At 37.6% G+C, this 15,597-nt stretch overlaps 2 protein-coding genes across 4 annotated transcripts in view; both read left to right on the forward strand.

The window, feature by feature from the left end:
• Positions 1–15,597, forward strand: part of LOC125760480 (wiskott-Aldrich syndrome protein family member 2) — a 144,585-nt gene that overhangs the window by 87,420 nt on the left and 41,568 nt on the right. The gene's annotated exons all lie outside the window — the stretch shown is intronic.
• The window catches only part of LOC125760455 (uncharacterized), a 92,680-nt gene continuing 80,727 nt past the window's right edge, over positions 3,645–15,597 (forward strand). The window contains exons 1-3 of one of the 3 annotated variants that reach the window (XR_007418000.1): positions 3,645–6,322; positions 8,393–8,897; positions 10,946–12,251. Coding sequence is in view for 2 of the 3 variants with exons in the window: in XM_049420597.1 (XP_049276554.1) it covers positions 3,956–6,322; positions 8,393–8,897; positions 10,946–11,988 (3,915 nt within the window). In the remaining variant the exon portion in view is untranslated. Of the gene's footprint in view, positions 6,323–6,438; positions 6,828–8,392; positions 8,898–10,945; positions 12,425–15,597 lie in introns of those variants that run through there. The other 2 variants (XM_049420597.1, XM_049420598.1) reach the window with 2 other exon arrangements.

Here is a 15,597-nt window from a genome sequence, read left to right on the forward strand (position 1 = left end):
CACGATTGCCAGGTTGACATTGACCTTGACCAACTTTGAAATCCGCAAGAAGAACGAACTATTCTCAATTCAGATTTCAAGTGCTTGCGGTCAATTTTTTTTGTCATAGCAGATGAAATACGCCTGATGTTTGGAGCAAGTTCTCATGTTCTATGATTCATATTTTAATGCATGCGACTTTATGTAGTGTAGCATATCTGCTAAACATTAAAAATCTAACATATGGGAAATCTCAAATAGCACATTAAAATTCAAAGTATAGAATCGGTTAGTAAAATCGCGTTGGTCCTTTCCTATTTTCTCCTATTCTCATTCTGACACATAACATAAAACACATGGCCAGGGTTTTTACGCCTTTTCTAAACGTATCTGTTTTAACCCTTTCAAGTACCTGAAGGTGACATAATCGAAGATCGCTCATTGCGTTGCATATACAATCCTTTTTCACGCTGTTGGTTGCACTTGAAAAGGTTACTTTAGTTTCCATTCATTAGCCCTCCTGCGTAAGACCCACTCGACGCTTAATTTATGCGCTAATGCGTATCAACCGAAAATTACAGAAATGCATTAATAATCATTACAAGAAAATAGAATCATAGAAATAGAAACAATCGATACATAAGCCCTTATGTAAAAACCATGTACACCTACACAACTCAGAGTATAAAATAAACCAAAACTGTTAGAACGCGGTCAGTCCTCAGTGATCTGATCGTGAGATGACAGTTGTCAATGATCAGATGCACAACTGAGCTTCCAGAGCAATTCTTCGTCTTGTTATTTCAAGAGCATCGAGAGTCCCCCTACCCAAGGTAAGGCCTCGATGACTCCAACGTTAAAGAAAGAAACTTTACGGTGTAAGTAAAGTAAAAGTGAAGTATACATTCGAAGTCCGATAAGTATTAGTAGAAAAACTAAATTTAATATTACAGTAGCCCGTATCGAAGATTTGCCTGTAAGACCGGATTGCACCGTAAGCAACACACGTAGTATCGTCAAACTTTGACACAGCACTAATCAAGCATTCAAAGTGCTTCGCTTGAGGTTTCATAGGTGAATAAGTGCTACTTGGGATATACAAGACGTAATGGAAAGTCCTTCGCTTGGAGAACGCGTTTGAGGTTAGAACCCAGACGAATCCATGCCGATAACAAGTCGCAATGATCACGGGTAGTTGCGATGCAACCGTAAGACCATATTGAATAACATTAGAAAAGGTTTCTGTATGATTGAAAAAATATTTTCTAAACCATGTGAACCTCGGTGTTTGAGCATTACGCAGATCTGTTGCGCAGCACTGTAACCGGGTCGATTCACTAGTTGAATAAAATTGCACAAATAAAACGTCATGTGTGTTTTGATTGATTTGTTCGTTACATCTTTTTCGTTTCAGCAGTGTTCAGCATTAATCGTGTTACCAAAATCGAATAGCACTTGATAGCAGTTAGTAGCAGCTGCCAAAAGACGCAAATAAGAAGCAGAAAAAACACCCAGTGAAACGAAAAGAACTTAAAACCTATTCTCATTCTCAAATCGGTGCAGCCGTTTCGGAAGAATTTGCCCAAAAACCCCGCGACACCAGAATTTTATATGTACATATAGATAGAAGGAGATATCAAAGAAAGTACGGAAGATAAACCAACCAGACTTGCAATACACCTTCAAACGGTACTCAGAATCGATAAATGCTTTATTTACCTTTTAATAATTCAATGTTTTGTCATTCCAGAATTAAAATGGGCAAAATACTTAGCGCCATTACCCCTACACAAGCAACAAAAGCACCGCGAACAAACGATCAACCCATGCCGCATACATCCAACGCCAATCCTCTATCGGACAACGAAAGAAACCAGTTGAAAAGGTATAGATAATATTTTTAAAATGATTACGCTTTCTCAATGCTTTTTATTTTTATCCTGGCGAGGGTTCGATTTGAACTCAAAGTTCTGCTCGACAAACCATGAGGCCCATTTTTTTCAAATTGTGTATAGTTCCAGAAGGCTGTATTCACAGTTACTTATGTCATATACGAGTTACGAAGAGGAGGTGTTCATTCTCGTTGTTTAAAACTTCTTTTTAATCGCGGGTGCATCCGATGCGTCGATCTTACTGATGCTTCGATCTTGATGATGTTGCCGATTCTTCTTCTTGGCGTAACGACCTCTGAGGTCATGCCGGCCATTTCTGGCTTTCGAGACTTTTTTTCCACGTAGCTGGATAGTCAGTCCTTACTACGCGGGACGGTCCGGATTGGATTTGATCTCCGGTTCTGCCGTGTGGACTGGCGCCGTTTATCACATAAATCATCGGGCCGTTGTTGCTGATACGCTATTTATATTTTGATATTTAAATTTAGTCTGGTTTTTGCTACATATCTCGTACTTCTCGTGGACATTCAATACTGTATAAAATGCCATTCGATAGTTTACGAGCAATCGACAACAAACGCATGAGAGTGGACTGTGTTTCTACTTCTCACATTTTAAAATTTTACTAATATCATGAGCTACGGTGATGGAGATGGTATCAAATCCCATCCAGGTCAAACACCCGTACACAGGACTAACTATCCTGCTACTGGCAAATAAAGTCAAGGAAAGCTAACAATGTCACGCCAAGACCTCCCTTGAGATTGTAGAGCCTCATAAATAGAAGAAGAATGTATAACTATTTTTTTAATGTGTGTTAACATATTGTAATACAGTTCACCGCCTCTAAATGAGTACCGCTTTTAATGGCTTTTCGTAACAATCCTCTGCTTTGATGATTGACGATTTACTTCTGCACTATGTAAGGTTATAGTTGTTGATATTCAATTGATTACTTTGCATGAATTGTGTTTCCTAATACCGCAATAAGTGATGAAGAAATGGTTAAAGGCGTGCATAAAACTATGGAAAATTATTTATAAAAAAATTGCATTTAAGACTTTATACGTCTGCAACTTTTTTCAACTATTTTCAAAAGCAGATGACCATATTAAAAAAAAAACAGATGCTATCGAACTAAAAGTGTAAACAAATTGCATGTGTGGCAAAATGCTGTATTCGTGTCGATTTGTATCTGTATTTGTTTTTTTTTGTCACTCTATTAAAGGAATCATCATTTGCGAACAGTTCATTTATTCCGATCTTTCCGCTTTTCTCTATTCTTCTTATTATTTCGTTGATTTAGAAGCATTATAGCCACGGAACATCATGAACCCATCGACAAGAATAAATCTTTAAAGAAACAACAGCTCATATCGTTAATAGAGGTATCGAAACCGAAATCTACTATACATGGCGAATGGTATAACACATATTTGGCTATTTCGATTATTCTTCACCAATTTAACAAATCAAATAATTATCGACATGAAACCAAAACGATCAAAACGAACAAACAAAAGAACGACTTTATAGTTGCAGTGGAAGTAGCAGAAGCAGGAAAATTCGACGACATCCTGTTTTATTTCTCATCACCAAAAGGACTTTTCACTTTCTGCATACAAGCGAAGCATAAATTGAATGCTGGGAAAACAACAAACCGTTACGCTTTTATTAAAAAAAAAGATCTATGCGAAACTAGTGGTAATTTCTCGATTCCCATGTACTTCAAGTCATATCTTACGATTCATCAGAAACTAACAAAAGGTGAACTCCAGACCCGAAATGGTGAATGTATAACACGGTATGTCATATGTACTAATGATGATCTTCATACTGACGTCAAACGCTATTTTACGGAAATCGAACCGGAAGAAGATGATAGTTTACAATTTTGTGAAGCTATAGGAGCAACATGTTATAAATTGCACGGTGAAATACCCGATCTGAACGAACAATTGAAAAAAGTGTATGAACAGGAATTTTACACAGATTCGGAATTTTATGAGAAAAAAGACGAGTTCTTTAGTAAATTTCTGCTTATATGTAACTCCAAAAATCAAGAACAACTACGTCTACCAGCTATGAACCTGTTGCCAGAATGGTGTGATAAAACTCAACATGAAATATTAATTAATGATTTGGTGGGTTTACTGAATAATAGCATTTACAGCGAACCACGTTATGGCGTAGACCTTGAACGTTTGCAAAACTGGTTTTTGGAAAATCATCTCAACCAAAACATCAGCGACTTGAAGCGTTTGTCAGAAGAGCATCTGGAGGCAGTACTCGAAAAACATTGTAATATTGAAGTTAAGTCGGAAAGTTTGGAAAAATTAAAGTTGTTTCAATTTCTAAAGGATTCGGGTTCTGGAATTTATGAGTTTAACAGCACGCTTGATTTGACAGTTAGCTCTCGCATTTTACTTCAAGCGCTATCGCTATTAACATATGAAACAATATTCATTGATAGTACAAAGTATGCAAAACAGCAAGATATGAATGATGCCCTCAAGGTTTTGCTGTTGTATCTTAGAGATGTAAATCATCCTACTATCAAAGTGGTAACGATACTAGGGAAGCATGATCGTACATCCATAAATGAGATGAAGGAATTAGTAGGAAAATATCGTCAAAAGATCGTTGTTGTAGGAAATATTGCTGGAAGTCTACAAGATGAAGATATTGCTGATAGAATTGTTGTGAATGATCTCTCAGATAAAGCTTCGACAGATTTGTACACGCAAGCTGAACGACCGATTTTTGGTTCAACAACGGCATTGAGCAGCATTGTGAAAATAAGCGACGATTTAACCTTTTTGTTAAATGTATTGGATCCTTGTGACCAGTTGAGGAAGATAATAGATCATAATTTAAATGAGTTGAATTATACAAATATTAAACACTGGTATGTTCCTCGCCATATTGTTCCTCATGAGCAGTTGGAATTGTGGTCGGAATGGTCGGTGGAATGGGGAGCATTGGAGGAATATAGAAGCATAAGAGAATACGAGGCATCAATATCGAATGTTAAGAAAGCATTAGCCGCAAACGACGAAGAATGTATTCCACCAGATTTTCAAGACACTGGCAGAGGCAAGGTGTTTATTTTCCTCAACGATTCAGGACTCGGTAAAAGCACCTACTTTACCTCGTTAGCCTATTGTTTGTCAACTTTCGATCCATCTCTCTATATTATCAAGTTTATCGCGATGGAGTTTTCGACTGATTTCAAACGGCTGATAGATAATAACGTAGAAAACCTAGACGATACACAAATTGTGAGGTTATTGTATCGATACATACATTTAGCGCTTTTCGTACCGAGTATCAACAAAAGCGACATTGAAGAGACCAACGTTATAAGAAAAAAGGCCGATCATTGTGCAAATCTACTGACAGTTTCAAGCGGTAAAATAGTATTGGATGAATCGAACCTGAAAATGGAAAAACTAATCGAATTGCGCTTGTTCCAGGAGAAGTTTAATCATCAGAAGATTGTGTTAATACTAGACGGATACGATGAGACCGCGCCATGGTACAATGGTGTGGTACTAAAGTGTTTTGCTCGATTCTCTCATCTTGAAGGAATCAGATCTATATTCCTGTCTAGTCGACCTTACGACTTCGAAGAGGAATTGAAGACAACCTTCGAACAATGTCGAATGTATGGGTTAAACCCATTTTCAGATGATGAAATTATGATTTCCATTCACAAATTTCTTAATAACAAATTAGATGGCTACGAGCATTACGAAAAGGATCATCAAATTGATATAGTCAGGGAGCTGTTTTGTATATTCTCCTATGTTTTGAAAGATATGATAAGCATTCCATTGTTGCTGTACATCGCCCAGTGTATCTTATTACCCGTGATAAAGACGCGTGTGGATGAATTTACACATACAATATCGGATGAAATGTTGAACGAAACAAAATTTGACATACTTTATCTGGTTGAAGAGTTTGTAGGAAGAAAGATGAAAATATTATTCACAGCTAAAAAAGGAGCTACCGATTCTGCTGCTAACGTACCTGCATCCAAGAAATTTGAAGCTCGATTCAAACAAGAAATTAAGGAACAGCACATTCTGTTGGCCATGTACGTTCTTTTCGATAGAGATGTTCTAGCACAACTATTGTCCGAGAAGGAACGGAAGCATGCTAACGAGATAATGGAGGAAGTCAACCAAGGCGATGAAAAAACAGGAATCGTCCTTGGGGTACAAAATGGAGTCCCTCAATTCCTGCATCGAACATTTGCAGAGTATTTCACTGCTTGTTGGTTGTTCGAAAACAGAAAACGATTTAAAGATGAAAGCATTTTTCACTCACAAACGATTTGGTCGAAATCGTTAAGGAAAACCCGCGAATTTTTTGACCGACTTATACTTCGAGAAAGCAAAGATTGTCATTTACACTTGGCACTGGTGAACGGATCTCGTACACAGGTTGCAGACATTCATTACTATAATTCTTCTGCAGTTACTGTCCCGGACATGGTTGGCCGCTTACCATTGCATTTTGCAGAATATTTGAATTATATTCCAAATCTTACAATAAAGTTGTTTATTATAGTGGCATATAATAAAACTGATCAGCTTTGTGGATGGACAGCTTTAGATTATGCATTTGTTCTGGACAAGAAAGAGATTATTAAGTTGCTCTTTAAAAGTGGTTTAAAACCTAATATGGACAATTTGTTAAAACAGATTTGTTCCAATCCTATAGATGTATTACTTGAGATGGCTTGTAATTACGCAGTCACTTTTGCATACTGGGTGGATAGAAAGGATTTAGCAGAAGAACTAAGCGAACGTGTGACAAAGATTCTAATAGAAGAGAAGAAAGTTGATATTTATGCTCCACATGCAGATTTAAATTCGTTTTCGGTGTTGGAAAAAGTTATATCTGAACATAGTGTTTCTATGTTTCGTCAGTTAATTACAAAATCAGGTCCACAGAAGCTGGGTTTGGATGATAATGCCGAACGATTGTTAAAGACATCATTACAGCAAGACTCTTATAGAATTACCAATTGTATTGTTGAATATCATCTTCATCTCTCTCGCATAATTATTGACCAAGAAAAACTGCTACAATGTATTGAAAGTGCAATTGAAAATAATCAACTGGAATTGTTTAAACAGTTTTTCCATCAGTTCTGTGTGGAAGAGGGAATCGAATGCATTGAGGATGAAAATATTATCGACGATATTAACGAACAAGGCGAGAATGAAACGTTTGGAATAGAGATTCCATTTAAAGATGATTGCTGTGAAAATGACTGGTCATATAGCTTAGAACTAGCAAGCAAAGCAGAAAGCATTTTGTATTTAGCGATACACTACGGCTACGTAAAAATGGTTAGTTACATACTGCAAAAGACGAATATCAAAGTTACCGTCGAATTACTCGAAAATTTTATGAAACCATCACGAAAAATCAGTAGATTCAATCACGAAAACCACGAATGCATACCGGTATTTAAATATATATTCAAACAAGCCCTCGTTGACAACAATGCAGATCAAGTAGGCATGAATTTGTTTTTTAAGATCATCAACCGACGGTGCGTGTATATGTTGCACAGCTTATTTGAGATTGGGTTTACTCCAAACAACATCATGAATCATTTGGATGTATTTCGACAACTTTTGTATGAATCAAATGTTAAATTCTCGGCCAATATACTTGTATACCTTCAACAACGATCCGATTTAGATTGTTTCGATACCTTTGACCCACCGGGTAACAGTATTTTTGGTTTCGCAATTGAAAAGAAACGTTTTATAGTAGCACAAACGCTAATTGAAGCCAAATTCGGCAACCTTTCTAATTCCGAAAAAGAAATTGCTATTTTGGATTTACTGCACCAACAAATATTAAAATTTGCAAAAGAAGTAATTTTTAAGTTTATAAAAAGTCTTCTTTTTGAAAGTTCCGTTGATGGTGAAATGGCTAATGAGACGTGGCATTCGATCTATTCCTGCGTTCGTCAAAAGATGTTGGATGAATTCGACGTGATTGAAAATAATATAGCCAAAGAGATACAAATTTTAATCACACATAAAAAAGCCACGAACGTTTGTGCTGGTTCAATGACTGTAGCCAACAAATATGAAGATCGATTTAAAAAAGAAATAAAGGAACAGCACATTCTGTTGGCCATGTGCGTTCTTTTCGATAAAAACGATCTAGAACAACTATTGTCCGAGAAGGAACGGAAGCGTGCTAACAAGATAATGGAGGAAGTGATCCAAGGCGATGAAAAAATAGGAATCCTCCTTGGGGTACAAAATGGAGTGCCTCATTTCCTGCATCGAACATTTGCAGAGTATTTTACTGCTTGTTGGTTGTTCGAAAACAGAGAACGATTTAAAGATGAGAGCATTTTTCACTCACAAACGATTTGGTCTGATTCTTTAAGGAAAACCCGCGAATTTTTGGACCGACTTATACTTCGAGAAAGCAAAGGTTGTGATTTACACTTGGCACTGGTGAACGGATCCGAAACACAGGTTAAAAAAATTCTACGCAATAATCCTTCTGCAGTTACTGTCCCGGACATGGTTGGCCGCTTACCATTGCATTTTGCAGCATATTTAGATGGTTTTCCAAATTCTATAATAAAAAGGATAATTTGTAAAGAAAATAATAAAACTGATCAGCTTTGCGGATGGACAGCTTTAGATTATGCATTTCTTCTGGACAAGAAGAGAGTTATAAAGTTGTTCTTTAAAAGTGATGTAAATCCTAATATGGACAATTTGTTCAAACAGGTGCGTTCCAATTCTATGAATGTATTACTTGAGATGGCTTGTAATTACACAGACACTTTTGTTAAATTGGTGGATCGAATTGATTTAGCAGAAGAACTGAGCGAACGTGTGGCAAAGATTCTAATAGAAGAGAAGAATCTTGATATTTATGCTCCACATGCAGATTTAAATTCGTTTTCGGTGTTGGGAAAAGTTGTATCTGGACGTAGTGTTTCTATGTTTCGTCAGTTAATTACAAAATCAGGTCAACAGAAGCTGGGTTTGGATGATAATGCCGAACGATTGCTAATGACATCATTAGAGGAAGACTCTTATAGAATTACCAATTGTATTGTTGAATATCATCTTCATCTCTCTCGCATAATTATTGACCAAGAAAAACTGCTACAATGTATTGAAAGTGCAATTGAAAATAATCAACTGGAATTGTTTAAACAGTTTTTCCATCAGTTCTGTGTGGAAGAGGGAATCGAATGCATTGAGGATGAAAATATTATCGACGATATTAACGAACAAGGCGAGAATGAAACGTTTGGAATAGAGATTCCATTTAAAGATGATTGCTGTTTCGGATACGGATATTTTCGACTAGAAAGCAATGCAGAAAGCATGTTGTACTTAGCAATACATTACGGCCACATAGAAATGGTAAGTTACATACTGCAAAAGACGAATATCAAAGTTACCGTCAAATTAATTAGAAATGTTGTGGGTCTATCAGGACGTAGCAATAACCGCAGTCACGAAAAATGCATACCGGTATTTAAATTTCTCTTGAAAAAAGCCTTCGATGCAGATCAAGTAGGCATGAATTTGTTTTTTAAGATCATCAACCAACGGTGCGTGTATATGTTGCACAGCTTATTTGAGATTGAGTTTGTTCCAAACAACATCATGAATCATTTGGATGTATTTCGACAACTTTTGTATATATCAAATGATAAATACTCGACCAATATACTTGTATACCTTCAACAACGATCCGATTTAAATTGTTTCGATACCTTTGACCCACCGGGTAAAAGTATTTTTGGTTTCGTAATTGAACAGAAATGCTTTATAGTAGCACAAGCGCTAATTGAAGCCAAATTCGGCAAACTTTCTAATTCAGAAAAAGAACATGCAATTTTGGATTTACTGCACCAACAAATATTAAAATTTGGTGGAAGATTAATTTTTATGTTTATAGAAAGTCTTTTATCTGAAAGTTCCTTTGAAGGTGAAATGGCTAATGAGACGTGGCATTCGATCTATTCCTGCGTTCGTCATAAGATGTCGGATGATTTAGACCTGGTTGAAAATCTTATTGAAAAAGAGTTTAAAACTTTAATCACACATAAAAAAGCCACGAACGTTTCTGCTGATTCAACGGCTGTGACCAACAAATATGAAGATCGATTGAAAAAAAAATCAAAGAACGGCACATTCTGTTGGCCTTGTACGTTCTTTTCGATAAAAACGATCTAGAACAACTGTTGTCCGAGACGGAACGGAAGCGTGCTATCGAGATAATGGAGGAAGTCAACCAAGGCGATGAAAAAACGGGAATCGTCCTTGGAGTACAAAATGGAGTGCCTCAATTCCAGCTTCGAACATTTGCAGAGTATTTCACTGCTTGTTGGTTGTTTGAAAACAGAGAACGATTTAAAGATGAGAGCATTTTTCACTCACAAAAAATTTGGTCGAATTCTTTAAGGAAAACCCGCGAGTTTTTTGACCGACTTATACTTCGAGAAAGCAATGGTTGTGATTTACACTTGGCACTGGTGAACAGACCCGAAGAACAGGTTGAATACATTCTGGACAATAATCCTTCTGCAGTTACTGTCCCGGACATGATTGGCCGCTTACCATTGCATTTTGCAGAATATTTGAATGGTTTTCCCGATTCTATACTAAAAAGGATAATTTGTAAAGAAAATAATAACACTGATCAGCTTTGTGGATGGACAGCTTTAGATTATGCATTTGTTCTGGACAAGAAGAAAGTTATAAAGTTGCTCTATAAAAGGGGTGTAAAACCTAATATGGACATTTTGTTAAAACAGGTGCGTTCTAATTCTATGAAAGTATTACTTGAGATGGCTTGTAATTACACAGACACTTTTGTTAAATTGGTGGATCGAATTGATTTAGCAGAAGAACTGAGCGAACGTGTGGCAAAGATTCTAATAGAAGAGAAGAATCTTGATATTTATGCTCCACATGCAGATTTAAATTCGTTTTCGGTGTTGGGAAAAGTTGTATCTGGAGGCAGTGTTTCTATGTTTCGTCAGCTAATTACAAAATCAGGTCAACAGAAGCTGGGTTTGGATGATAATGCCGAACGATTGCTAATGACATCATTAGAGGAAGAATGTTATGGAATTACCAATTGTATTGTTGAATATCATCCTCATCTCTTTCGCATAATTGTTGACCAAGGAAAACTGCTACAAAGTGCAATTGTAAATAATCAACTGGAAGTGTTTAAACAGTTTTTCCATGAGTTCTGTGTGGAAAAGGGAATTATATGCATTGAGGATGAAAATATTATCGACGATATTAACGAACAAGGCGAGAATGAAACGTTTGGAATAGAGATTCCATTTAAAGATGATTGCTGTGACATAAGCGGTTATTTTCGACTAGAAAGCAATGCAGAAAGCATTTTGTATTTAGCGATACATTACGGTTACGTAAAAATGGTTAGTTACATACTGCAAAAGACGAATATCAAAGTTACCGTCAAATTACTTGAAAATTTTATCGAACGATCAGCTGATTGGAGTAGCCGCAGTCACGAAAAATGCATACCGGTATTTAAATTTCTCTTCAAAAAAGCCCTCGTTGACAACAATGCAGATCAAGTAGGCATGAAATTGTTTTTTAAGATCATCAACCGACGGTGCGTGTATATGTTGCACAGCTTATTTGAGATTGAGTTTGTTCCAAACAACATCATGAATCATTTGGATGTATTTCGACAACTTTTGTATATATCAAATGATAAATACTCGACCAATATACTTGTATACCTTCAACAACGATCCGATTTAAATTGTTTCGATACCTTTGACCACACGGGTAAAAGTATTTTTGATACCGCAATTGAACGGACATGCTTTAAAGTAGCGCAAGCGTTAATTGAAGCCAAATTCGGCAACCTTTCTCGTTCAGAAAAAGAAAATGCTATTCTGGATTTACTGCAGCAACAAATATTAAAATTTGGAGGAGAAGCAATTTTTGACTTTATAAAAAGTCTTCTTTTTGAAAGTTCGCTTAAAGGTGAAATGGCTAATGAGACGTGGCATTCATTTTATTCCTATCTCTTCAATAAAATACCCATTGTCTGATCTGTTATTTTTATGTGTAACCAATGTTTTCCAGTCATATATTGTGGAACTTGATGCGACCTTAATTTCACAATTACTTTAAATTACAGTACAACTTGAAATAAACCACGGAGTTATCATCAATTTTATCGTTAAGTCCCGCAACAATAAGTTATAATTAATAAATTATGACCAATATATTAAGGTTAATTGTCAAACAAGAACTTATGTACGATAAACTTGCAAGGTAGCGTTACGCAAATAAAATACATACACAATAGGAGGTCAAGGAAACAAAAGGCACGCGAGAAAGTGAGTTGAAAGTGAATTGATTGCAGGAGAATAAGTCATTCAATTGAGAATGAAAGAATAAGTTTGTACCGTATAACAGTTAAGCATAGAAATGTATGAAGAATATAAATAAAACTTGAAATAAACAAAACGCATTTAAACAATATTGTTTTTGAGTAATTAATTGTCGTAAGTAATTATCGTTTATTGCTTATCTTCTTCTTCTTGGCTTAACGACCTTACAGGTCACGCCGACCATTTCTGGCTTACTAGACTTATTTTACCACGTAGCCGGATAGTCAGTCCTTTCTACGGGGGAACGATCCGGATGGGATTTGAACCCGGTCCTGCCGTGTGGACCGGCGCCGTTTATCACATGCACCACCGGACCGCCCGCGTTTATTGCTTATATGTTTACTGAATATGGTGCCATATGATGGTTCATACAGATGTTTGTAGTAAGTATTATTTTAGCAAAATATCACAAAAATCCGGAATCCGATCTGATAAAAGTTTAAAATATGACCGACGACCTTATCCCCCTAGATTTACTATTTTTTAAGATTCCCACTGAAAAGAACGATCGTAAAGAGCGATAAAAAATTCGAACCGAAATTCATGCACAACACACAATCGTGATCGGTTATGAAATAAATTCTGTTGAATTGAAACACGAAAGAAAGCAAACGACGATTTACGTAATGGCCCTGTAACAAATTGTTTCATATGGAGAAATAGATTTATTATGTAAAATATTCTTTGTGTTTAACATACCCTGGCGTTAGTGTGAAAGAACACAAAAATGGTGATCTCATCACAGTCCATGTTAGCAAATTTCCATCTATGCCAGTCGTCTAAAATTGAAACTGTATAGTGTTGGGAGTACGCAGTTAAATCAGAATAACTATTTCGGATTGACGATACATGGAAAACAGAAAACACGTGTGCACTCTTGTACGTCCATTGGCGGAATTCGAACATGACATTTTATATACAAGATTGGGTAATCTCCCCAGGTAACATCTGTCAAACTAAGTTGAGGGGTTGAGTGCTCCCATCCAACACTCCTCCACAATTACTAGCCCCTACATTTTCCTTTGTTAGTCCCAAGCGAGAGGCAAACATGCTATGTTTGATTGTTCCGAGCGCCTTTGTCAATATGGCCGCATTCATCCGATCAGTAGAGCAATACATCAAACTGACATCTCCTCGCTGGCATAAAAACCGTACATAATGATGCTTCGTTTCAATGTGTTTGGAGCGCTTGCTGGTTTTCTCCGATGGAGCAAATGAGAGACATGCCTGATTGTCTTCGTTCACGATCGTAGCTTTAGCAGGTCTCGGCTAATGCAACGTATTCTGCCTCCATTGTGGATAATGAAACGTTGCTTTGTTTACGACTCACCCAAGATACTGCTCCTCTCATGAAGTAAACCACATATCCGGTGGTTGATTTCCGCGTCAAAGAATCTCCTGCCCAATCCGCATCAGAATAAGCTAGTGAATCACTGCAGTTGATTTCCCCGTGCTCTCCACCTAGCTTTAGCCTCCAATCTTTGGTACCCTTGAGATACCTAACAACTCGCTTGGCTGCCGTCCAGTCTCTATCCGTTGGAGTCCACATAAACGATGAGCTATACCATCTCATCACTTTTGTTCGCCGTTTACAAGCATGGATCGGCCGAAATCGCTGTAAACTCCAGTTTTCCTAGCACTTTCGAAAGTTTGTCATTTCAACATCTAGCCGACTGTTTCAGCCCAAAAAATAATTTTCTTTAGTCTACACACAAACTCCTCCTTTCCACGAACCTCGTACCCAGCTGGCTGACGCATGTAGATCTCTTCGTCGATATCGCGGTAGAAATAAGCAATACGAACGTCTAAATGCTGAAGAAACATATTCTTCTTTCCTGGCAAGGCCAACAATGTAGGATACTTTGTTACTGGAGCATAAACATCATCGCAGTCATCTCCATAGCGTTGGTTATAACCCTGGGCTACGGTTCGTGCTTTACATAAATCGAACGATCTCGTTCGACTCATTGCGCTTTTGCTTAAACACCCATTTACTACCAAATTTGAGTTTCCCTTTGGGAAGCTGAACCAAATCCTACGTCTTGTTCTTCACGTGTGACTGGATTTCACAGTCCATCGATTGCTTCCACAATGCTTGATCTTCGCTCGACATCGCTTCTTGGTAACTCATTGGATCTTTTGCTAAATGTGTCACAACCCCTACTATGTAATCTTTCAATTTAGCAGACAGTTCACCACGATTCATGCGACTGGATCGTCGTACTGGCACCGTACTATCTTCTTCCAGCTCATCGTAGTCTTCCTCCGACACCCTGTTTCCGCAACATCAATGGTATCGAAGAACATACCGTCTTCGCTTCCGTCGTCTTCATACTCTTGAACTCTCGCTTCTGCATCAGCACCATTTCCGGCATTGGATGTCAAGTCAATTTCAATGAATTGATAATCATCACATTGAGCATTTTGTTTTGACGGTTTTCCAGTCGCCTGCTTCTTTTCCAAAGCGTCTTGGTCCTCTAAGAATTGTGCATCCCTGCTGATGGTGATTTTGTCCGTTTCAATACCAACAAAAAACAGCTTTCTGGCCTTACTATCGAACTTCCGTCTGTTTATCGCTGGGATGTGTACGTACGCTGCACAACCGTATACCTTCAGCTGTCCCAACTCTGGCTTTCGTCCAAACAATATCTAATACGGAGTCGTACCAGCAGGTCGAGATGGTAGTCTATTCTGCAGATATGCAGCAGTAAGAACCGCCTCGCCCGAGTAACGTTTGTCGAGCCCGGCACCCAAAAGCATCGTTGTGGCCATCTCCTCTAGAGATCTATTCTTTCTCTCTGCCACACCGTTTTGTTGAGGAGAGTATGGTGTGGTATACTGAGCCTTAATACCGTCTTCGGAGTAGAAAGAACGCTTCGTAGAAAGAACTGTTCGTTAGCATATTCGCCGCCACTATCTGATCGAATAACCTGTGGCTTCTGACCGAAGCGATTCTCCACCAAACGAACATACTCTCTTATTTTCTTCGCAGCGTCGGATTTTCTCTCTAGCAAATAGAAAAAAAACGACTAAAACCATCTGTTCACTGAACGCTCTCGATCCATAGCTATAAACGCTAACACATCCTAGAGCGTGTAACGGTTAAGAGCCAACGGGCTCAAGGGTTAATGAGAATAAAGAGAGTTCAGTGTTACATGAAAAGATTCGAAGAACACGCGGTTTCAATCCTTCCTTAGAAACTTACATTTTTTGAGAAACCAGTGTTCTACACTACATTTGGTCCTTCGAACCGGATAACGGTAA

This window comes from Anopheles funestus, chromosome 2RL (assembly GCF_943734845.2).
Source record: "Anopheles funestus chromosome 2RL, idAnoFuneDA-416_04, whole genome shotgun sequence".
Lineage (NCBI taxonomy): Eukaryota > Metazoa > Arthropoda > Insecta > Diptera > Culicidae > Anopheles > Anopheles funestus.